The sequence below is a fragment of the Nelumbo nucifera genome, chromosome 2, assembly GCF_055504915.1.
Source record: "Nelumbo nucifera cultivar China Antique chromosome 2, China Antique-T2T, whole genome shotgun sequence".
Classification (NCBI taxonomy): domain Eukaryota; kingdom Viridiplantae; phylum Streptophyta; class Magnoliopsida; order Proteales; family Nelumbonaceae; genus Nelumbo; species Nelumbo nucifera.
Genome location: NC_142650.1, coordinates 7,730,336 through 7,756,071, shown reverse-complemented (window position 1 = coordinate 7,756,071; position 25,736 = coordinate 7,730,336). Strand labels below are relative to the sequence as shown.

The following is a 25,736-nucleotide window of genomic DNA, read 5'->3' as shown; positions in this document are numbered from 1 at the left end:
ATTTTACTTCAAAGCATGCATGCTTTTATTTTAGAGAAAAATAGTATTCAAATTCCCAAATATCAGAAGATTCTTTTTTTTTGGTTTAGTGTAACATGTTATATCGTGTTGAATTTCATAAACAAATTAAGCTTCAGTACTCAAAAATATTAAAAAAGATGTACAATATTTTTGGGATGAAATTATTCTTTCCTTGAAGAAAAGTGTAGTTTTTACCATGCGGTAAACATATAATTATGGAATATATCTGTAGGAGAATGAACTTTTTAATATTATTTTAAAGCTTATTATAAGAGATAAAAGCTTAAATTGTAATCTAAAGTTGGTTGGTTGGTATGACTTGTTTAATCAAGTGTCTTCTGAAAGAGAGAGATGAAATTCTACTTTCTACTAATATATATTAGAATTTGAGAAAACGAAATTTGGAGCTATTTTAATATTTCATGAGAATGTGGACTACTGTTGCTTTCCACCATTTATAAGTGAATGTAATTGAAAATGTGAAGACTGAATAAATATTTTACATTCTTTGTTAGGTGGATATAAAGCCTACGTGTTAGGATTGAAATATATATATATATATATATATATAAAGATTTAAGAGATTTAAAGTAGCTGTGGTGGACGAAAATGACCTAAAAAGAGTTAAAATGCAATGTCATGGAATGTCTAATCCAACTTCCAACCAAGTTAGGTGCCTGCCAATTAATCAGAAAAGGTTGATGCATGATTGCCAATTTGACTTTTATATTATTAATTATTTGAGTCGTATAATGAGCAGAAAGAATCATATATACCCAATTATACTGGAAACTGACCGACCCAGCAAATTGAACAAGACTACCAAATTAAGGTCTTAACGCCTAAATTGCTGCATTCTTTCAAAAATTTTAAATTTTCATCGTCAAGTTTTATTATATGTTTTTATTTATTATTTAAAATATAATATTTTATATGTTTTTTATTTTTTATAATATAAAAAATGAAAAAACAACAAATTTAACTGGTCAACCAATTAATCGATTGGTTTCAGTTTAATTTTAGTTACCGATTTTTCAAAAACCTGTGATATCGGTTTGGTTTCAAAAATAAGCCCACGTAAAGATTTCCTACTGCACGTCTTTACCCTGCATTTGATTGCATACATGTGTAAATTGAAAGAAAACTGGCTAACCTTTTTTTTTTTTCTTAATTTTGAATATAACATTAATGAGAAAATATTTCCTACTAAAAAATATTTTCTTTTTAAAGTCATTTTATTTTTATGTATAACCAAGTAATAAAAAGTAACCCATTAACCGGTGGTGGCGGTGCTGCTGCTCTCTATGGGAGGCTTGGGAGGTGGGATTGGCAGCTGATTGACGTTTTGTGTTTGTGTGGACTAAACCGTTTATGGTAGGGTAAAGACAAAATGACCTTTAGATGGTCATCTAAACAAAAACAGAGGTTACAGAGGGAACATTAAAAAGGTTAAAATAAAATCATGGCATGGCAGTTGGCAGTTGGCAGAGTTAGAGTTGGGTTGGACTTGGAGAAGGCCTGACCCACTGACCCAGCCGGGGGAGGGGGGTGGGGGTCCCTCAACAAATAAATGGACGTCCAGGTCCTAGATCCCCTATGTCCGGCCCAAATTCAAAACCCCATCAGCTTTGAATCCGCGTAAACAAATTAAGTACTTGACCGTGCACAAACTTGCAAATGGCAATGTGGCATTGGCATCATCCAATCGGCCATCTATCTTCTTATCTTGGGCTTGGCTCTTCCACAAAGTTAAAACTTAAAAGCTCCATCCGTCCAGAATAGGATCCCTGTACGGCTGGCTCACCATATGGGAATATTCAGTTTTCACTATCAAATTAGTTTCTTTTCTCATGAGCCATGAATTCCACGTGAACCGTTACACTGATCGCGCGATATTTGGCTTTCAGTTGCGTGGGGGCCATGCTTTTGGTTTCATAAGCTTAAGCTTTGGGTTTGGGTTGTTGAGTCATGAGTGTCGACCCCATTAATCAGTACTAGTCTTGGCCTCTTATTCTTTTGCTTCTGACTTCCTGTTGGAATTTGGAAGGTTGCTTTCGTTCTGTATTGCACCCAAATTTAAAATTGGACTACTAGCCATAGCAAGGCCCATTATACCTTCAACTTCAAAGCGCGTGGAGGTGGAACCCACATTTCTCGATTATCCACCACTGCACACCTGGACCTCTCTGCCCGTTTCCATACGCGTTTACCAAACCCCGTGGCTAGATGGATACCGTTACATGGCATGCTTGATTTTTGTAAATTTGGTAGGTAGGCTTGTAGGGTTTCAACTTTCAACCCTCAACCCAAGAAAGAAACCAAATCAGTCCCCCACAACCTCCCACAGTACATCTTCGTCGTATATTGAGAACATCTCTTAATGATAATCTCAAAAATAATGATGTCATCATTGAAAAATACTCTTAATATACGACGAAAATGTACTACGGAACGTTGTGGAGAGAAATCTCGTGGGGCTGATTTGAACTTACCAAGATATGGGCGTTCCTGAAGCTGAGAGTTAATTTTAAATTGCAACACGAAAAAGGCTGTTGTTGAATTGAAATCTGATTTCATCATCAGTTTACTTTCTATGCAATGTACCTTAGAAGAAGTGTTTTCAGTTTAGAAAGCTACAATTTTCTTTTAGTTTTCCAAAACAAAAGAATATATTCGTAGCATCTTGGATGGTTTTTGGTTTTTTGAAAAGTTGACAATGGAAAACTCTATTCATGAACGTGATTTTTGAAAGCTGATCAGAAATATCACATCAAGTACCATATATATAGCTTATCAAATCATTCAAATATATATGACAAAACCACATTAATTACTGAATAAAATGTGATTTTTGTATATATTTTGAAGAAAAATGTCAACATGCATGCAAATAATACAATTTATTATAAAACCATTTGATGATTTACTTAAAATTAATTAAAAATGCAAAATTTATTCTCATATTGAATTAATTAATTTTTAAATGAGAGAAGGTACAATATACCTTTATCAGCCAATCTCTTTTTCATACAACCCTTCATTTTGTACTTGAGAATTGGGATAGAACTATACATGAACTACTTCTGCATTGTTTGCTGGCCATTTGTCGACTTGCTAACTGTGATACCAACCTCTTGTATAAATGGTAGCAGTATGCATAATTTGGACAATAAAAAAATGTTAAGAGAGACCCTCTTGTACATATCCTTGTGCATTCTTTTCTTCTTTACTACATCAATTTTGACTTTTTTACATAATAATAATAATAAAACTTTGATGTCTATGAAACAAAAGAGACGATGCCTCTAATTCTAAGGCATGATCCACGATAGGCTAAATCATGGTTTTCAAAATCAAACCGAAAAAACTAGGAACTGGTTAGGTGACCGGTTCTATTTTACTCCAGAACCGTTTTCTCCCAAAATCATTGATTTGGTCAACAAACCGTTGACCTGGGTGATCGAATTATTCAAACCATTCAACGATTTGGTTGGTTTTTATTTTTAAATTTTTTTTGTCAGAATGGACTGTCTGTTCAATTCAAACAGTCAGACCATTACCCGGGAGCCAGACCTCTGACCAGATCGATTTTAAAAACCATGGGCTAAATATTACTTCAAGCATAAGATATGGAAATGTTGCAAGAGCCCAAGACCAGTCTAGGGCTGTTTGTTGGGTGAGAGCAGGGCCAATTCCTAAGTTATGGATCCAAACACAATTGTTATTGATAATTTAGACCTTACGAGAGTCAAGAGCAGTCGAGTGTAAATAGTTAGACCAGATTTTTGTTTTGACTTTGGACCCTCCATGGGTGGAGTTCATAGCAATCTTTTAACTTGAGCAGAATTAATGGTGGACAACCTAGGACCCAAAACATTCCAACATATAAGTTAGTATGCATTTAATTAGACTATTACATGGAACCAAAGTAGTCAGTCAGCTGGTGGTCTGGTCGCACAGATCTAGTCGACACTACATTTCAAATCAGCGCTTTTGTTTTTATTCCTATTGTTCAAGCCACCTATCTATATATGTCCGCACAACCCACCCAACACATCCACCTGATGAAAACAGATTTGGCTAATTAAGCCAACTCAAAGCATAACCCACCTAATGTTCACATCCATCCAACAGTCCAACCTCATAGAATAGATTAAAATTTAATTTGCCTAGGGCCTAGGCCAACTCGGAGCAATGATAGCATCTTCAATCAGTGTAGTCAGACCAGACTCACCAGACCCAGATCGGATCTTATCACATCAGATGGTCCAACCGATGAATCATTGAGCAAGTAAACTTTCTGGGTCCCGGGTTTTTGGCAACTATTACATGTTGACAGATATATTAATCTGCAGTTAAACTGTTAAAGTGGTAATCAGTCAGCTTTCCAGTTTTACGCCTGATCCAGGTCCACAACTCTGCTATTAGGGGTTTGTTTGTTTGCACTGAATGGATGTCGAGGTCTGAAAAGATGACTTTTAAACATACCTGCAGACCCTTTGGTTCTCAGACTGCATCTGCCTCTTAATCAGCTAATAGTGTTTTATAACTTCTTGTTCTAAAAATAACCTTACTCTATGATTGGAATGATCATGTCTTTTACATAAAACCATACTTCTCTCTAACATCATTTTCTCTCTTTTGCTTCTCTTTATTTGGTAGAGTAAGTGTTACTACTAAACCACTTTCGATTTTTTTTCTCTTCATCTACCATAAATTCACAGGGGTAATTAAATATGTAAAGCAATCTATATATTTGCAGATATTCAAACATTTCAATTGCATTTAGAGGACAGAAAAGCAAGAAATCAAACTGATGAGGGTAGATTTGGCCCTCCACTAACATCATGACACATGACATCTTGGAATAACTGGGTGACACCCAGAACCACTTAGGCGACAACTTGCCTTAGCCAAAATGATGGAGTCCCAGCTAGCGACCTGGCACTGGCGCCGATCTGGCGACTTGCCTCTGGCGCCGACCTGGTGACCTGCCTCTGGTGCCGACTTGGCGACTTGCCTCTAGCGCCGACCTGACGACCTGCCTCCACTACCGATTTGGCGACTTGCCTCTAGCGTCGACCTAGCGACCTACGAGACGTGCTCGCTGTCGATTTTTGCATGCATTCCATCACTCCCGGGTTTCTCAGAAGTTAGCTCTCACACCGAATGTTATGGGAGAAACCGAGTAAAACGCAAAGATTGGCCTACGTGCACGACTACCTCCGAGGACTTTGGAGTAGTTAGGCACGTCCTCCCGGAGATCCCAGACGTTTTGCGTGATGCTCACGCCAAACAATGCCTGTATAAAGGCCTTACCTCCAACCTCAGGGGGGAGGCACAATTTAGTTCTCGCAGCTCTCAAACTCTCTCACATTTAGCTATCTTACAATCTCTGATTCGCTAACTTAAGCATCGGAGTGCCCACATCGGGTAAAGCAACCCGGGCACTCTGACACTGTGTCCTTGCAGATCGCATCAGAGCCACCTCTCCAGCTCGTCACCACTCAGCTCCAGAGCCACCTTCCAGGTAGGAATCATTCAACCAAGCATCCAAAACACATTCCAAGTAGGAATTATTCAGTTAGGCATCTGAGTCATCTACCAGCCGAGAACTGCCGAAATGCGCTTCATCACAAACTTTTACCATTTAGTGTCTAGAGCCACACACTCAAATCTTTGTTTTTTTTTTTCGCTTTTTCTCGAAGATAAGAGTTCAGTTTTACTAAATACCACCTAAGACATCCTCGTAAAATAAAAGTTTTTAGACTTTTAGGGGGTGCTCTCGAATATGAATTTGTTATAAAAATTAAAACCGAAAACATGCTCTTCAATTTCTGGTCTAGAACATGTTTTTATGTGGTTATTTAATATCATATTCCATAAGTTATATAATTTCCATACTATAAAATATGTTTTGGTTTTAAATTAAAACAAATGTTGTTTTTTGATACAAGACTAACGTGTTTTTGCTTTTTGAAACACCAACTCAATTCGAGAACATGTTTTTTGTTTTTCGCTAATGTGGCAATTTTGAAAACAAAAACACTGATATTGTAGAGTGCCCCCTTGAAGATCAATTCTTTTTATTCTTTTTTTGCAAAGAAAAAAATATGGTTATCAAATTTTAAGGTAGAGATCTTCAATTGCATCAATATGTTTGGTCAAAATTTGATAAACCGAGATATGTAGTATTTTTTTTTTTTTTTTGAACACCTACAAGTAGGATTTTGTTGCAAGCTGAAGTGACCAAAGGCTCAATTTGGAAAGAATGCAAATACAAATATGTATAGTATAAATACAGAGTTTAGAAATACAACATACAAGGTTTTGCTGGTGGATATATTTTAATTTTCACTCTTCCCAAATAGAGTAGCCAAAGGGACAAGAGGAAAGCCAAAAGCCCAAAATAAAGAGGGGAATTTTGATTTTTGTTTTCGTTTTGTAACCATTAGTAATCATATCATTTAGTGTATAATTGTATGGTCTAGCTGGTAGAGTGAAGCTCACCATTTTAATTTCTACAAAAATAAGATGATGATTATTATTATTATTATTATATAAAGTAGATAGTATTGGCCTTGGATTCGATATAAATCATAAAATTTAAATTCAAATATCATATAGTTAATTGTTATTTAAAACATTAATTTAAAAAAATACAATAATACAGTGCACGTACTCTTAAAATAGTGTTAATAAAGAATACCTATGGATAGCTTCCGACTAAATTGGAATAATAAGCGTATGATGCGAGAGGATAAACAAACAACTATCAGCAATAAAAATATTTTATTTAAATCCATCCGATTTCCAGGTGTTTCATTCATTGAATGCTTTCTGCTCTCAATCCTTTTTCGCTACATTGGGGGCCCAACAAAAGTGTGGCACTGAGTCGAGTCGAGAGCTGGGTTTTGTGCCTGCAGTGGAGTGAATTTATAATTTTATATGTGAAACGTGGGGCTGGAGATAACCGGAGGGGGCGGTGGAGAGAATGGAAGGAGAATTTCCACCCAATTCCAACTGTGGAACTTATTATAAGAGAGATAAAATGACAAGTGAGAGAGGTGCCAGCCCTCCTCACTTGATGGGAAAAGGCATTAATTGTAATTAAACATTATATAAGGAGTAAGGACACACCTAATATTAATACTTCCTTGGATTCCATATCGTTTTCTTTCCAACATGGCAAGAGGGACCATCGCTCTGAACCCAGGCCCATCCAACACACGCCCTTTGTCTTTGTACTAATCAATAACCAACCCATTTTCAAGATTAAAGATAAAAATAAAAGGGAAAATTAAACTTAATTGGGTTTCAACTTTCAACGGTTGTATTCTTCGAAAGAAGCTCATCACCCCCTTTTTCTACCTTTAATGCTTGATAATTCCCAACCCTTACTTATATTTGAACAGATTGTGTAACAAGTCATTTTTAAACTTCAAAAAGGTAGTGCAATCTCTGTAAAAATAAAAATAAATAAAAAAAGGGATGAGTGAAAGATTAGAACTCTACAAAACCCGTACAAGTACTTTGAAATTTGAATTACACAAACAGGAAGAGGAGAGAGAGGGGCCAGCCATAATGGGAGGAGAGGAAGGGCTGGATGCATGTGGAAAAAGTAGAAAGAAAGTATGAGAAGAAAGTGACAATGAAAATGAGAAAACAATAAGATTCCAAGCAGAAGAAACATCTCCGGGCAACCAAATCCTGGTTGTCATGTTCCCCTCATCTCTTTCTCTCTCTCTCTCTCTCTCTAATCTGCAATTCTGTATTCCTGTCGCGTGCGTTGCTTTTTATGGGTCAGGGCTCGTCTTTGCAACCGCATATGTCTTCTCTTTGTCATGCATGCATGCACCTTGGCGCGCGCTGCTGAGATAAAACCAAGTCATCATGCATAAGTAGTCACAAGGGGAATACATTCAATACACCCAAAACATTTCATATCTTTTGCCTTGCCCCCTTGTCTCCACCTGCTACCCTCCGCCCTCCTATCTATTTATATATTAAATTATTATTTCTGTTTGTTGATGTTAGTAATTAGCAATTAATAGCTCTGTTTTTTTTTGTTAATCAATTAACTAATTGCATGGCGAATGCAATATGTGATACTTAATACAATCGCTTAATTAATCAATCAATCCGATTCATTCTAGCCATCTACGTACCCTATTGGGTTTTTCTTTGTCTATATATGCATGGTTGGAATGGGTTAATTAATTGTTTGGAATTTATTAAGATTTAAGACTACTGTAAGTTAAAAAAAGAAAAAAAGCATGCCACCGGCCGGTCGAATTAATCGCTGATGATCAAGCTAGTTGGATGGCCCTAGAGAAGCCTTCCACGCACCAAGTAGTTAAGAGGCTTGCTTACGTCTACTGTGACCTACCTAGCTACTTGAGCCAGCAAGTCATCTGTAATCCATTCTGATCAGCTTCTTTAAATTTGTATTCAAAGCAACAATTATTGCTTTTGATTCCCGGAAGTACCTTCAAATCAAATTCAAGTCCTTCAAGTTAATTAAATAAATATATATATATATATATATATATACATATGTATGTAGTGAGTGTGAAATATTGAAGAATGAATAATTAATCCTAGGGCTTATTTTGATATATTAATTATTGAATTGGAATAAGTGTGGAAGCTAATAGACAGGGCACTGGTAGATCGAAATTGATGATAATGATGATGATGATGATGATGTGAAGCATTTCAATTATCACCTCAGAAGTGAGAACAAAAGGTTATTTGAGGTGTGAAGCAATGTATGTTAACTTCATCAAGAAAGACAAAAAATGGGTTGCTTTCAGAATCTATTTTGGATGATCTTGAAAGGCAACGTGAAACAATCGGCGGCCACATCTCTGCACACTACTGTTTGATCTCCAAATTTAATTAATTAAAACCCGCCATTTTGATTTGATGATGGATATTAATTTGGGTCACTACTGCAACTGCATGTACTGTTTAATTAATATACTTAATTGTTTCTACCGCCAATACTAGTGTTTATGGTGATCATCCATTTCCTGATCATGATCAGAGGATGAAGCGGAGCCTAGCTCAGTAGCTAGCTTGTATCATGGACAAAACATTCAACTTTTCCTCCCGGCTTCATTCATTCATTCAGGTTTCATGGTTCAAGTGTTCAACCATGCACAGCAGCAGCCAGCAATAATTGACGATGAAGTGGATCTTTTTATATAATCCATGGGAGCAGCCACCCATTAACTTAATTTGTATTGCATGGATAAAATTTATAATTTTTGTTGCCTTCATTAATTAATGATTAATCAACGACTAAAGAAACCACATTTCTTTTCCCTTGTTTTTTATTCAGAGCAAAAGACCGCAAAAAGGCTTAATTAATTTGTTTGGTGGAGACTGGAGAGCTCAAGTATTACTTCTATCCATACTAAAGCTCATCCTCCTCCTCACTTCCTGCAGAGGATCGACCACCAAATTAAGCGAGTTAATTAGACTGGCTGAACCGGCCATGAATAGATTAATTGCTCGACAAAACGATTCGCCATCACCATTCACCACACGGCTATGCGCGAGGCCTGTGTCCAAAATTGACATCAGATCAATCGATCCTGATTGGCTTGCAACTTGCATCATCATCATCATCATCAGTTTGATATATTAATTGCAGTCATCAGTTGCTTTGGGACGAAAAATCTCAAATTAAAGCGTCTTATTCCTAGCCAGCAGCTGAATTGTTGATCTGGAATATGTAGGTCCCATTTGCTTTTTTTGTAAGTTATTTATTCGGGTAAATGCAGTTACCTAGATAAGTTTTTTTTTTGGGAAATACTTACCTAGATAAATGTATTTATTCATATTCTTTTATTTTCCAAATAGAAAAGAAAATAATCATTTTAGTTATAAAAATTCATTACTAAATATGACATTTTTGTCCTATTTAAGTATTAGAATCTTTCCCCCCATGTTGAAAAGTTATTTATCCACATAGGAGATGCCAAGTAAATGATACCCAAGAAAATAAACTTTTCTTGATCCCCACATTAATTTGGAAAAAGAACATGGTATTCTTGGTCAATGGGGAACAAAATCTCATTGACCAACTTTCCCCCTCTCAAAATAAGAAATAAATAAAAATAAATAAATAAATAAATAAATAAATAAATAAGCACCCCATTGTCTTGTTAATACAAATGGATGAATGAGTACTATATATCATGTCATGTGGAGTAATTAGGCGAAAAAACACTTCATTGGTTAAAGGTGAGTAAGTAATAGAAAAAATTCCTGTACTTTGGGCCTAGTGTCACTTTGGTCATCAAACTTTAAAATGTAACAATTCAGTACTCAATCTTTCAAAACATGACAATCCAGTACCTGTTGTTCACTAGTTGTTAACCAGTCATTAAGCGGCATTTGAAAAAGATACAAATGCCCTTCAAGTGTCATCTAATTTTCTTCATCAACCATCTAAACATTGACAAAAACTTAACAGTCTCAAATCCTTACCTTTTCTATTCAAGAAAATTGGGGTGACCAAAATGTCCACTCAAACATGACCCCAACTTTCTTGAATGGAAAAGGCGAGGATTTGGGATTGTTAATTTTTTGTCAACATTTAGATATTTGATAAAGAAAATTAAATAACATTTGAAGGGCATTTGTGCCTTTTTCAAATGCCACCTAACAGCTGATTAACAGTTAGTTAACGGCAGCAGGTATTGGATTATCACATTTTAAAAGTTTGGGTACTGAATTATCACATTTTAAGTCCGATAACCAAAATGACGCTAGACCCAAAGTACAAGGTACTAATCTGCAATTTTCCCATATTATGAATCCACTATACCCTGTTGCACTACTGAATTACTTGATGTATTCAGACGTGAACCATATCATGAAACCCTTTATAATTGTGAATCTATTCTAATTAGAGATCCTCGCGAGGAGTTACTTTCCTAGCTAGTTCATACTTCATAGTCCTAGTCATGCAAAAAAGTAACACTCGATCGCAGCAAACCCTAACTACTATGACTAATGCTTGTATTTCTCCATTCTAGCTAATTTCAGAAAATCCCAAGTTCAATTTGGAACCATTCCCAGTTAAGAGAAATTCCAATAAATGAATTAGGTATAAACTCTAAAAGGTTATTGAAATGTTTCTGAATATTTTCTCTGCAAACAGTTAATTACATACAGGAAATTTAATGAAACGCACATTTTGGATGCAGTAGCTAGTTCTGTTATGATGTTGTGACTTCACAATTGCAATTGTTCTTTCTTATAAGTTCAAGTAAAGATAGAGAGCCTAGCTTTGAATTTGAAGAGATCAAATTACTTAGCAGATAAGATACGATGGCCTTCAATCAACTTTTTCATCTATAATTGCAAAAGACAAAATACTCATACCAAAGGGAAAATTTTGAAACCCGGTGGAATGCAAATGCAATCACTCCATAATTCTTACACATTTTCATTTAGCTAAAGGTATTTTCTAGATAATTTCATTCATTTTACATGCTAATAATACTATAGTCTGACCTGAGGTGTTGAACCACCAACCTTAACCCTAACCCGACCTGATTTTTTACTTGATGTAGTAAACCCTAATCCAGCCCAATTTACAATTCCTCAATCAGGTTGGATTGGTTGGTACTTGGTAGGGGTGCAAATCAATTCAGGTACGCGATTTAAAGAATTTACATCGCATCGATCAGAGCTGGGGGCCCGGCCATTCAAATTTTAACAAACCCTCAGACCGAGGCCCCCCAAATTTCACCTTTATGCGTTGGGTCAGGTCGGTCCAGTATTTAATTTCCACTTCTTTTTGCTCTTAAAATTATGTATGTTCCCAATTCGTAGACTCTGACTTTGATTCAGCTTCAAGCCTTCAACATTTAAATTACACCCAGAAAAAAAGAAAGTATTATGCACTATATGAATATGATGATTGGTAGCGAATTAAAAAAAAAAAAAACATGTAACCAAAGACATGGCCTAAATGATAACAATGGTAATTATACAAAGATGGATAGATGTGTTAAGTTTGGGTGGATCGAATCTTCAACCATAAATCCATAACACATCGTAAATTCGAGCTAATCTGGCCCAATATGCACCACTACCTACACAACAAGGATCAATGTCTAATAAAAAATATTATTAAAGTGAAGTGTAGGCATGTGTGTCTGTCTCAAGATTGGTAAGACGTCATATTCAGCTCTTCTGCCTAGAGCTAAGAGCATATTGAACATATTTATTCTATTTTTCAAATAAATAATTATATTAAATTGTGTATAATTGTAATTATCCATTATACACGGTGGCCCCATTAGCTTGTAAAATAACAATGGTAACATCTTAGTGTCAATAATATTTTATTAACATTCTGTGAAATCAAATAAGAATATATGACACATACGGGACGTTGGACTAGCCATATGTTGATTCCCTTAGGCGCTAGCTCGTATATTACCTATATAACCCCACCAAAAATTTTTCAAGCAATATTGACCATTGATTTTCTTTGAGACAGGAGGACCAAATTGATATGGATCTCGGATCTTCTAGCCACATGACGGGTACCCCACACAAGCGGTTGTAGTTTCTTGTGGTTAGGGTGAGGATAGGGTCTTGTGGGTGGCAGATCCGGATTCAACGATATGGGTTTGGTTTGGAGAACTTTTGGTAGTTCATAGTGTTGCATACAAAACCCATGGATTGTCCTGGCTTTTAGCCCAATTAACCCCTTTGGATGGGACATGGGAGTGATGAAACAGTTTTCCCCGATCCACGTTAATATGCACCGCTTCATACAATTTATATGGAGAGCTATTACGCGCCTTGACCCATTTGAATTGTAATTTAATTTATTTGCCCTGACCTGAGAGTAGATGATTTGCCAGGAGGTGAAATATCACTCCGGCCACAATCCGTGGGCACTGGGTAACAAACCGCCTTAAGAATTTAAGACCAGAGTAGAGCCAATTAAGTACAAGTAGAACCTCTTTTCCGTCACCAAGTGTTTTGAAACAACCGTATTTAAGACTCCCATATCTCGTATTGTAACAACTTTCCCTCAACTTTCTGTTTAATTCTATCAAAACAAACACTGCTTAAACTTTGCCTTAAACCCAATCTCCTCGGTCCTCGTTAAGGAAAGAATAGCTATATTATTAATTATTTATGTAACGAGAGATCTGTTTTGGCTCCGTAGATGATGTAAGGTTCATTGAGTATTAAGACTCCGATACATCCACATCCCACTAGCATATTGTTCATGCGGATATAAAGAAAGTAAAAGCAAACATATCCAGTAAGGGGTAAAGCGAAGGATCCAATACATACAAAGCTACACACAGGCGGGCATGCAGAAGTGGTAAAATACTAAATTTCAGTTTGTCCTATGACCAGAATCTGATACTAGAAGAAAAGTACAATGGTTCTTAAATAAGATAAAAAATGATATACGAAGTTATGCTGGTTATTGTAAGATCAAGCTTATAGACCATAACTCGGGAAAAGATGATTGAATAATAACTAAGACATGATGAAAATGGTATGTCAGAATACCAAGGGTCATGCTAGGGAAATCAAGTGGGTTAATTTATATCATTAGGGTATGCATGAAGGAATAATAACCAGATTAAAGACTCGAGAAGGGGAGACAATAAGATTTCCAATCACGATGGGTTTGCACTAATGATCTATATTTGATCGATCTGTACCTTTTCTGCGCCAGTCATGGAGTAACCAACATGGTGCATGTTATTTGTGATGATATGTTTTGCTTAATTAGACTAAAAGACGGATAGAATGCGAAGCTAAAACAAGGGATGTTTTAAAATCAAAGGGGTCAAGGCAAGCTAAACAAAGACTAAATACATGCAAAATACCAACCAGCTGCCTGCCTGGTAAGGTCTCCCTCCTGCTGATCGTGGCAGAGACTTGAGATCAAATCTCGCCTTCTCGTGGGTTGGGGGGTTATGGGATGGGTGATGGGCTACCCACGTTGTGTAGCAAAAGATATCAAAAAAAAAAAAAAAGAATACATATAATGCAATTTTAATAAAAATATTAGTAAACGTGATGTAGATAGAATCATAGAATTAAACCAAAGTGGTTGAAGTGGAGAGATGCATCTTGCTGGGTTAGGGGTGTAAAATACATGTTTATATGTTATATATAAAATACATAATTATTTACATAATGTAAATATTACATATATATATATATAAACTATATAAAAATATTTTATATATTATATATAAAAATTAAATAATCGATCAAATTCGGATATTTATCAAATCGAATCAGGCCATATCCGAATTCGATTCTATTACTTAAATGGTATAAATAAGATATCTGAATTTGATCGATTATCATATTCGAATTACCCGAATTTGATTCGATTATATCAAATCTCGAATTCAAATTTGAATTTTCGAATACAAATTTTGAATTTTCCTAAGACCTCCATTTCTATATGGGACAAAATACAAAGCAATCAACAAACGTGTTCTAAAAATGATCATATAGTTAAGATGAGGATGTTGAGATGGACGAGTGGCAGGACCACAAAATACAATCAGAAATTAGAGCATTAGATAAGACTTGGGAGTATATTCAATTAATAGCAAAATGAGGGAATGTAATGTTGATTGAGATGGTTTTGTCACGTGTATATATGACTAGTGACAAAAGAAAATGTGGTCTTAAGTGGTAAAGCATTATTTAAAGGATCAGTATTTGACAGTAAAACGCAGCTCTTGATAGAGCATAATGGCAGGAGAGGATTCATCTAACCACCCTAAATAGTTGTGATTAAGGCCGAGCTATGTATAGTTGTAAGAGGACCCCAAAATTATACTCTTTGAAGCAACATTTTTATATATCTATCTTATACAGATAGTAGTCGCATCATCAATCTAGATGAATCAAAATATTATGAATACAAAGATGCTCAATGTATCAGTCGGGGGCTGACAGAGGAAACTGGTTATGGTTTTCCACAAGTGTACAAGAACATTGAATACAGGGGACAGGGAAAAAATGAAGCCAAATCAAGTATACATAGCAAGCCCTCAAATGATAGAAGAAAAGACAACCAGACAACCATGATAAAACAAGCAGCAACCGTATCCGTTTGAATCATTTCATTACTTCAGCACACTGCAACAAACAAGCAGAGCTCGGTAAGAACAAATTTTGCAGAAAGTAAAGCAAAGCCGATTAGGAAACTCAATGAAGTGGAGCAAAAGCAATTAAGAAACTCAACATCAAAATATAATTAAAGCATTTCCTAGCTTGCTGCATCTGCCTAAAGCAATAAAAGAAATTGGTGCACCATGGAAACAAGCAAAAGGATATATTGATTTTTCAAAATTTTAGAGGCCTGTTTGAGGAAAAATATACTGATGAACCAATCTAAAGCTTTGAGGATATATTCTAGCAGATTAAATATGTTTACAGGCATATTCTATTTCAGTCAGTCAATAATTCAGTCTTCTAAGCATTCATTTATCCATTCATGTACAGCATATTAATCAAATTTCCATTGTTAATGAACAGCAGATTGTACAGGATAGTGAATCATTCTCTCTTATTATGTCAGTTCATTAAAGAGAAAAAGAAAGATACTAAGCTACAATGAATTTCAGATCAACAATATGAAGCTGCAACAGCATCATAGCAGCACATTATTTGAGATGCCTTTAAGTAGATTATCCAACAATCAAAAGATTTTGATGCATCATGATCAAAAAAATCAATACATCATGATAGGTCTACCCTAGCTCAAATCTCCAGGAAGCAATAAATGGGTTACCCAACCCAACTGCATTATGCCATCCATGCCCCTATTATGTCCTTTTCTTGCTTCACATTATTAATGTATAAGATGTGTATTTACAATGGCTTCGAATCAAGGTTGGTTGTTTCATACATATTCTGCTGCTGACACTAAAACATATATTATAAGAGTTTATATTGAGTTCCTATCAACAAAAGGCTTCATTTAGCTTGGTTGGGACAAAGTTTCTATGTTTATTAGAGTTTATATTAGTCAGAAGACACAAATTTGATCTCCCGTTGCTCTTCATATCTATTTGAGGCACCATCTGCCTCTCAAGAAGGAAAAAACAAATCCCAACTCTTCTTGTAGTTTAAACCAGGTAGATGGTACTATCATATGCACCATTCTAACCACTGAGTAGTAACCATTGCCTACATGTAGCTGATAACAGTAACAACAACAACCACTGAAGATACTTCAAGGACTTGGCTAACATGACAATCACCATAATATTCACGTATTACAGTCCAATAGTATTTCTCAGTCTTAGCATCAAGAGTAGAGGCTACCTAAATAAGGGGGAAAAAAGGTATTTGTTTTAAATATCCTTATGCTCTCTGTATTTCAATATGACCATCCCATGATGATCAATGTCGCATTGGATTTTTCAATACTTCAATGCATCACCCCCAAGGTTAACAAAAATTCCTAGGAAGCTAGCTACCCCAGTGACAGGCTTCTTGCCGATTGAGCAAATGCCCAGGCTATCTTATCAGTTATTGAAAAATAAAAAACCTACAAACATGATCATGTAAGATGATGCACTAATAAATGCAAAATATTATGATAAAAATAGCAAATAAAAACTCTTAATCCAATTGGACAGGTACAGATCTAAACTAGATCCAATCATAAAGAAACTACCATATAAGGTTAACATTTTGGCTCAACCAAAATAGTATTCAAATAGGATCCAGAACATGATCTAATCCATTGACAAGTCTATCCACAACCAACTTGTGCATTGCAGAAAGTCTGCACAAGAAGTTTCCACCACACCATTTATCTATCCAAAACCACATTTTATTACCTTCATCAACCTTGAATGAGATGTGTTTGTTAAATGAAACTGTCACCTTAAAACTGTCAAGACATTTTTGTTGTAATTTTCTAGATTAATTGTCATAAAAGTTGGGGTTTTCATAGCTACATATATACAAGACATTGCATTTTCTCATTTCCTCTTTAGCAAGGAAATAAATTTCCTTAACAATGAAGAAATTTTTTATCATTACTTAGCAATGGTGCTCACTTCAATGCTGATCTCTCATTCACATGGTTAATCCATCACTCCTGAATTTGTTCATTAATTAATAAATTTTGGACTCTGTTGAGACCCAAACACTCCTTCCAGAACCCACTAGGGGAGTGGAGCAGGCCACCACCCATCAGACATTCACAAGGAGACAGAGAAGACAGGCGACAGAGCCCCAGAATTAGTTACACTCAGAGTTGGTTACTCTGCCGCCAGAGGATATTCCATCCATGTTATCTGCTAGAGTTAGTTACCCAGAAATCAGAGGATATTCCCTCTGATATTACACCTGTAGGCCAGCTATACAAGGCCATCATCATGTAATGAAAGCAATGAATGATTCTCCTTTAATTTTCTTCTCCCTGAGTCCAGTTTATTCCTTCCTTCCCTTCTCTTTCTCTCCATCTTCTGTTTCAGGAGGTCAAGCCTCCCTCGAAGAGGCTTCCAAGGTGAGCGGAAACTCACCAAGTTGGTATCAGAGCCTAGTCGCAGACCAGCTATGCCGCAGACAAGATCCTCTACCATGGAAGATAGAGTCGACCAACTTGAGATTGGGTTCCACCAGGTACTAAACGAACTCAGGGACCTCAAGGTGGTCATCTCTAACCTCGCCTCTCAACAACAGTCCGGCGAGACCAGTCATCCAGCAGGGGCTGACGCCTCTGCTTCCGGTAGCCAAGGAACTGGGTATTCCCCCGCCGGAAAGGTCACTAAAATCAATTTTCCCAACTATTCCGGTGGAGATCCCATTCCTTGGATTTTCAGAGCAAAGAGATTCTTCGAGTACCATGAAACCCCTGCACACCAGCGCGTCGCCATTGCCTCCATTCACCTAGAAGGAGACGCTATTCTCTGGCTCCAGTGGTATCGACAAACCCATCCTCAGGTAACTTGGGCGGAGTTCGCGGAAGCTCTGTGCATCCGTTTTGGGCCGACGACGTTCGTGGATTACGACGAACTCCTCACTCGACTAAAACAGACTGGGACGGTAGCAGACTACCAGCTCGAGTTCGAAAGAATGGCGACCAGGGTACATGGATGGCCAGAGAAGGCCTTGGTGGGGTGTTTTGTGGGAGGTCTCAGAGAAGACATCTGCCTAGAAGTGAGAGCTCTTCGACCAGCGACAGTCATGGCGGCGGTGGGTATGGCTCGCCTGCAAGAAGAGAAGATCGATAGTATGCGCAGAACCAGCAAGCTATCCTACCCGAATGTGAGGGTTCCCCAGCGGGCCGAACAGCAACCCATGAAACAAGTTGGGGATTCTCAGAAACCCATTTTTCCCAGGCCCACTGTGCCCTTCAAACGCCTCTCGTGGGCTGAGATGCAGGCCCGACGCGAGAAGGGCCTCTGTTACAATTGTGATGACAAGTTTGGACCGGGCCATAAGTGCAGAGTCCAGCGAGTGTTTCTCCTTCAGACAGAGGAAGAACCAGAAGGGACCGTCCCAGAACACGTAGAAGACTGTGAACTGATCTCAGATGAACCTGAACCTGTTGGAGCCAAGATCTCCTTACACGCCCTCATGGGCCTCAACACTCTTCAGTCCATGCGAGTAGAAGGAAGGTTGGTGGGCCGATCTGTGATGATCTTGATTGACAGTGGCTCTACCCTGAATTTCATCACTTGCCAATTAGCAAGGCAACTAGGTATGACTATACAACCCACTCCACTCTTTTCGATCTATGTGGCTAATGGAAGTCAGATGTTATGTGATGGTGTGTGCAAGAAGGAAAAGATCCTTATACAAGGCCACTATTTCGTGGTAGATCTCCACCCATTGGATTTCTCAGGGGCTGATATTATTCTGGGAATTCATTGGTTATGTGGCCTAGGGCCTGCACTTTGTGATTGGGCCAAAATGACAATGGACTTTTATCAGGATGGTCAAACTTGCCATCTACAAGGGGTGCGGCCTCCGAGTCCCCAAGGTGATACTGTAGCTTCCATGTTACGGGCCTCCAAGGATACTGGACAGCCCTTATTTATGCACTTAGGCATGCAGTCCACGGTTCCAACTTTAAACAATCAAGGCTGTGACCAACCCACGGAAGCCCAACACGAGGCACTACGATCGATACTCGATCAGTTTGGTGATGTGTTCAAGGAACCAAGCCAATTACCTCCACCCCAGGCCCATGACCATCAGATACCCCTCTTACCAGATTCTAAACCGGCCAATGTGAGGCCATATAGATACCCCTATTTCCAGAAGCTAGAAATTGAGAAGGCGGTAAGAGAGCTAATGAACAAGGGGCATATACAGACTAGCACCAGCCCATTTTCATCCCCTGTACTCCTAGTAAAAAAGAAGGATGGTAGTTGGCGGTTTTGTGTAGATTACTGGGCCCTGAATCAGATTACAGTGAAGGACAAGTTCCCGATACCCCTCATTGATGAACTGTTGGACGAGTTAGGAGAAGCACAGGTGTTCTCCAAACTTGACCTGCGATCCGGATATCATCAAATCCGGGTTCACCAGGCCGACATCCACAAGACAGCCTTCAGAACCCATGATGGCCATTATGAGTTTCTGGTTATGCCGTTTGGACTCACAAACGCCCCCTCCACCTTCCAGGCCCTCATGAATGACATTTTCAGGCCATTCTTAAGGCAATTTATTTTAGTATTCTTCGATGACATTCTGGTTTACAGCAAGGATTGGGACACCCATATGGAACATCTAAAACTTACCCTCACCACTCTAAGGGAACATCAGTTACATGCCAAAATGACCAAGTGTTCTTTTGGACAAAAACAGATACAATACTTGGGCCATGTGGTTGCAGCAGGGCGGGTCATGGCAGACCCAGAAAAGATAGATGCCATCCAAAAATGGCCCAAGCCCACTACTGTAAAGGCTCTCAGAGGTTTCCTTGGGCTTACCGGGTATTATAGGCGCTTCATTAAGGGGTATGGGCTCATGGCCGCCCCTCTAACGCGTTGTTGAAGAAGGATTCTTTCAGCTGGGCTGATGAGGCCCAACGGGCCTTTGTAGACTTAAAGACAGCAGTTTCGAGCCCTCCAGTCCTTACTCTTCCGGACTTCACCCAGCCCTTTGAGATAGAGTGTGATGCCTCAGGTGCAGGGGTAGGGGCCGTCTTGATGCAGAAGGGGCAGCCCATTGCTTACTTCAGCAAGGCCCTATCAGCCGCTCACCAGAACCAGTCCACTTATGTCAAGGAGATGATGGCAATGGCAATGGTAATGGCAGTCCAGAAATGGCGTACATACCTATTGGGACGCCAATTTATCATAAGACCAGACCAACGAAGTCTGAAGTATATAGCAGAACAAAGAGTGCACACCCCGGAGCAGCAAAAGTGGCTTAGTAAACTGATGGGCTTCAACTACCGAATAGAGTATAAACCTGGGCCCGCCAACAGGGTAGCTGATGCCTTATCGTGGGTAGAGGAGCTGGCCCAACTAACCTACTCTCAGCCCAGTTTTCCCTTGTTTGAAGCCATATGGCAAGAGGTAAGGTCTGACCCGCAGCTGCAGAACATTAGGGAAAAATTGAGGCAGGACCCTTCCCAAGCTGCAGGTTACTAAATTGTAGGACCAGACCTCTTCTTTAAGGGCAGGTTCGTGATTGCTCCAAACTCCAGCCACAAAACTGAACTATTGAAGTTGTTTCATGATTCCACTTTGGGGGGACATTCAGGAGTGCTAAGGACTCTAAAGAGGCTCACCAGCCACTACCATTGGGTAGGAATGCGCAAGGATGTGTTACACTATGTATCCGAATGCCAAACCTGTCAACAGCAGAAATACTCCTCACAGTCTCCTGCGGGCCTTCTACAACCCCTCAAGATTCCAGAGCAAGTATGGGAAGACCTCTCCATGGACTTCATCACCGGACTTCCCCGTTCTTTAGGGAAGGAGGTTATCATGGTAGTAGTTGACCGTCTCACCAAGTATAGCCATTTCTCTGCCCTGCCTCACCCTTACACCGCAGCAACGGTGGCTGACATCTTCATACGGGATGTCGCAAAATTGCATGGGACACCAAGATCCATTGTCTCGGACCGTGACCCTGCCTTCCTGAGTTCATTCTGGAAGGAATACTTCCGATTGCAAGGAACCCAACTGCACCCATCCACAAGTTACCACCCCCAGACGGATGGACAGACTGAAGTTCTTAATCGGTGCTTAGAAGCCTACCTGAAATGCTTCATAGGGGAGAAGCCCAAACAGTGGGCCCACTGGCTTCCGTGGGCAGAATACTGGTACAACACGACTTATCAGTCAGCGGCAGGAATGACACCCTTCAAGGCTCTATATGGCAGAGAACCTCCTCCCATATTACCTTATGAATTTGGGTCGGCTAAGGTGGCAGAAGTAGAGACTCGCCTACTGGCAAGAGACGAGATCCTTAGACTGCTCAAGGCCAATTTGATTAAAGCCTAGCAACGGATGAAGGTCTACTATGACTCTCACCACCGTCCACTAGAGTTTCAGGTAGGTGATTTTGTCTACCTTAAGCTCCAACCTTACCGCTAGGTCTCAGTGATGAGACGGGTTGGCACAAGCTAGCTCCCAGATATTATGGGTCCTATACGGTGCTGGAGAGAATGGGTCTTGTTGCTTACAGATTGGACCTCCCTGCTACCTCGAAGCTTCACCCGGTGTTTCACATCTCACTTCTCAGGAAAGCTGTGGGGAATCATACCCCTATCTCACCCAACTTACCCCAATTTACAGAGGAAGGGGACATTTACACGGAGCCTATCAAGATTGTGGATTTCCGATGGGTTCGGAGAGAAGGGCAGGTTGTGCCTGAAGCCAAGGTTGAATGGGCCGGACTGCCTCCAGAAGAGGCCACTTGGGAACCTTATCTAAGGCTGAATGAGAGGTTTCCCAACCTAGACCTTGAGGGCAAGGTCAGTGCTAAGGGGGGAGGAACTGTTGAGACCCAAACACTCCTTCCATAACCCACTAGGGGAGTGGAGCAGGCCACCACCCAACAGACATTCACAAGGAGACAGAGAAGACAGGCGACAGAGCCCCAGAATTAGTTACACTCAGAGTTGGTTACTCTGCCGCCAGAGGATATTCCATCCATGTTATCTGCCAGAGTTAGTTACCCAGAAATCAGAGGATATTCCCTCTGATATTACACCTGTAGGCCAGCTATATAAGGCCATCATCATATAATGAAAGCAATGAATGATTCTCCTTTAATTTTCTTCTCCCTGAGTCCAGTTTATTCCTTCCTTCCCTTCTCTTTCTCTCCATCTTCTGTTTCAGGAGGTCAAGACTCCCTCGAAGAGGCTTCCGAGGTGAGCGGAAACTCACCAGACTCTCACCTCCAGTCCTAACTACAGCAGTAAATGCATCCATAGAAGCAAAAAAACCTTCTTTGGCGTTTAAGATCTTTTCCTACTTCATACCCTAATACAGATTAAGCTAAACAAAGCCAGTGTAGACATGTTGAGTGCTTTAAGCCATAAAGAGGCATTTCTCTTGATATAAGCTATATTACAAGCCCTAGAGGCTACAATCAATTTTGTGACAGTGTGGGCCAAAAAAAGATGTTGACAGAAACAAGAAGGAGAAGAACAGCTATTGCCACATCCATATAGTGCTTTTACAGACATCATTCCGAATGCCACCAAATAGTGCTTTTATCAGAGACTGTCCTGAATGCCACCAAAACCTTTACAGACAACACTATTACCAGCTATGAATGACAACTGCTGCTAAAAGCTTTGCTCGCAGTTTTCTGAACCTTTAATGGAAGTTCTGACCACTGCCAAAAGCATTTCAAGTAACATCTTTCACTATTAACAGAAAGCATTCAACCAAGTGGGACAAAAATGTGAAATTCACTTTGTATTCATCCACATCTTTCAGGTCAAAGCACATTGACAAATATAAGTTCAAGTATTCCCTCACCCAAGCATATATTAGCATTTCTTTCAAGGTTGATTGGGAACTGAGACTCAAAGAGATGCTTATGGGCAAAAAAGATAAAGAAACTTACACAGGACATTTGGTTTGCCCAAAATATTCTTAGAAATCAAAGAAATTGATGAAGAAACACATAAAGCACATCTTTACATAAGGTTCTAAGCTACCAGATAGAGAGATGAGGAACTTACTTATATAAATAGGCAGCAATTCCTAGAATTATACACAACAGGACAATATCAATGCAAAAGTTTCGACTAGACCTCAGCTGAAAGAAAACCAAATGAACCATTTCTTAGAACTGTGCTACAAAGAAAAACAAACAGCAAGTGAACTAACTCAAATACAGAGGGCAATTCAAAAATAAAATTAGATGCAACTCATTTACTTGTGTAATTGTTTCCTTAAGCCTAACATTAGTATTTCTGAGATCAGCATTCGCCTTATCAACCTGTAACAGGGTAACAGGATCAAAATCAATCTGGGTAATGAATATTGAATAACAATATTATTTTTGACACTGCATTCTCCCCATTGTATCTGACAAGAATCAAACACAAGGAACCTTTCAATTTCTAACCTTGGCTTCGATCTCATCCATCAAAGGCACTTGCCTATCCAATTCCTGCACATGTTACAGAGAGATGATGAAATTCTATCTTTATCTCATTGCATGGAGTTCTCTGAGTAACATTAAAGTAACCAACCTCATTCATGTCATGTGCCAAATTTTTAAGTGTATCCAACCCATCTGATATAATATCCAGTCCTTGATCCTGCAAGAGTGTAATATTACATCACAAGACAATGCATCATGAGCCACAGCACACAGTCTAATAGTAGTCAAACCATGTGCACTATGTTCTTCAGGTTATCAGCTAGACATGAACATTGAACAGTATGGATCAGGAGATGATACCCACCTGTTTCATTTTCCGCATCTCATACTCTTGCCTAAATTGGCTCGACTCTTCAGTTTGTTGAAAGAACTCACTTTCAAAATTTCCATCTGCAATAGATTGTTGATACAAGATAAATAAGAAATCATTAAGAGATTAAAGCCTCTTAATCATAAGGTTATAATAAACTCCCCAAGAAGAACAAACGATTGAGCATCAATAAGTTGGATTGGTCACCTGAGTCAAATTTGATTTCTTTACGAGAAACTGAAGTTGACCTTCCTCCAGTTTTCTTGCCTGGAGCAGAAGTACCATCTGGTATCGCTTGAATCCTCTCAGGAAGTGCAAGAACTAAATCATTACGGGTGGCAAGTTCTTCTTTCGTCAGCCCTTTGACCTGTGATTAGTTTCTTTTTGTTATGATCACAAAAAACTATCAAACATTGTTGCTAAATTCATCGTTTTTTAAAATACTCCACAATAATGACAAATTATGTTTCAGATAAATAAAATAAAAGCACTTTAGATAGGAGATATTTTTCTCGCAGATTTCACGCCACAGAACCATTTTCAAGACACGGTGATCAATTAAGATATAATATAAGATCCTTAATCATATCTACTCATTGCATAGGTTCACAAAATTCTCTCCACTCAAAAATAGGAAAACAATACATTAAAAAAAAAAATACCACTTGTATCCGTTATTTTTATTTTGACGATCATTATCTTCTAGTTTCTTCGTTCTGCATTTGCAAATAACTCGGTATATTTCTATAATTTAGCAGTATAACAAATCGCTGTAAATTATAAATTTCAAAAGTAAAATTACAGAAAAGGAAACGGAAAGGGACGACTTTTTAAGCGAAATAATTGTGATGTTTTGGAGGCATCTATTGATTAGTAAATTAAATTAGTGGGGTTTAAGAGAATAATGACCTTCTTAACCGCTAATCTCTGCAATTTGGGGACCTCTTCCAGCAACCGAGCCTTGGTTCGACGAATCTCTGCATTCATAGCAACAGCAGCGGCCCTGTTCTTCTCCTTGGAAGCGGCTTCGGCTTTCTGTCAAAAGACGTTAAATGTCATTATATAGAATTGGATGTTTTATCTGGTGTGATCTGAAGTGAAGCAGATAGATACGAGGTAGGGAATAAGAAATAGAGAAACCTGAAGAGCAGATTCAATGTCGGCCTCGACAACGGCATAGAGACGAGCAAAGGCATCGTCGCCGGAGACGTTGAGGTCCCTCTGCTTGTCAACGTCGTATTTGTCATATTTCTTGCAGATCTCGTCTACGCGAGTCAGAAGGTCGATCACGCTCATTGTTTTTTCCCTTTCTCGCTAATCTAAACTCCAATTTTAATTCAGACGCAGGGACGATGAAGAAGGTCGGGGGGAGAATAACAAAAAAGGTTAAAATCAATGAAAATGCGTTTGTTCTTTCTCCCCTGATTGCGTCGCAGCGCTGAATGAGCCGCGCAGCGTTGCATCCGGTTACCGCAGTGGAAACTTGAATTGCAAAAAAAAAAATTATTAGAAAATTAAAATTAAGAAAATGTAAAATAAATTAACAGGCCGGCAGGCCCCCGCCCCGAGTCGATTAACCCGAACTGATGGGAATTGATGTGGTGAGTCACGATTCATCAAGGAAATGGGGGATTGACCAGGCATTACGTGTAGAACCGTAGGGGATTTGAATGGAGCAACATGAAGAAGTTGATTAAGCTCGCTGCGACTACATTGATTTTAATCTTAGGGACGTTAAGTGGTTGACCACCAATGGAGGGTCTGATCCTCAAGATCT

The 25,736-nt window shown here is 38.7% G+C and overlaps 1 protein-coding gene across 2 annotated transcripts; it reads right to left on the bottom strand.

The window, feature by feature from the left end:
• Positions 1 to 14,875: 14,875 nt before the first annotated feature.
• On the bottom strand, positions 14,876 to 25,469 carry LOC104594821 (syntaxin-71-like). Of its 2 annotated transcripts, XM_010255321.2 has the most exons (9): positions 25,100 to 25,469; positions 24,869 to 24,994; positions 24,167 to 24,326; positions 23,954 to 24,039; positions 23,738 to 23,806; positions 23,611 to 23,655; positions 23,419 to 23,481; positions 23,222 to 23,298; positions 14,876 to 15,183 (listed from the first exon to the last, which is right to left on the bottom strand). In XM_010255321.2, the coding sequence occupies exons 1-9, from the start codon at positions 25,253 to 25,255 to the stop codon at positions 15,171 to 15,173; spliced, it is 795 nt and encodes a 264-aa protein (XP_010253623.1). In that variant the 5' UTR covers positions 25,256 to 25,469; the 3' UTR covers positions 14,876 to 15,170. The 2 variants fall into 2 exon arrangements, with proteins under 2 accessions (XP_010253623.1, XP_088754695.1); XM_088898569.1 differs by lacking the exon at positions 14,876 to 15,183 and having other exon boundaries at positions 23,218 to 23,298.
• Between the last annotated feature and the right edge of the window lie 267 nt (positions 25,470 to 25,736).

Excerpts from the sequence above, each read along its gene's own strand:
- LOC104594821 (XM_010255321.2), bottom strand. The coding sequence starts at position 25,255 with ATGAGCGTGATCGACCTTCTGACTCGCGTAGACGAGATCTGCAAGAAA. Across the intron at positions 23,482-23,610 it reads TGGATGAGATCGAAGCCAAG|GTTGATAAGGCGAATGCTGA; the intron begins GTTAGAAATTGA and ends ACCCTGTTACAG. Across the intron at positions 23,299-23,418 it reads TTAAGGAAACAATTACACAA|CTGAGGTCTAGTCGAAACTT; the intron begins GTAAATGAGTTG and ends GTTTTCTTTCAG.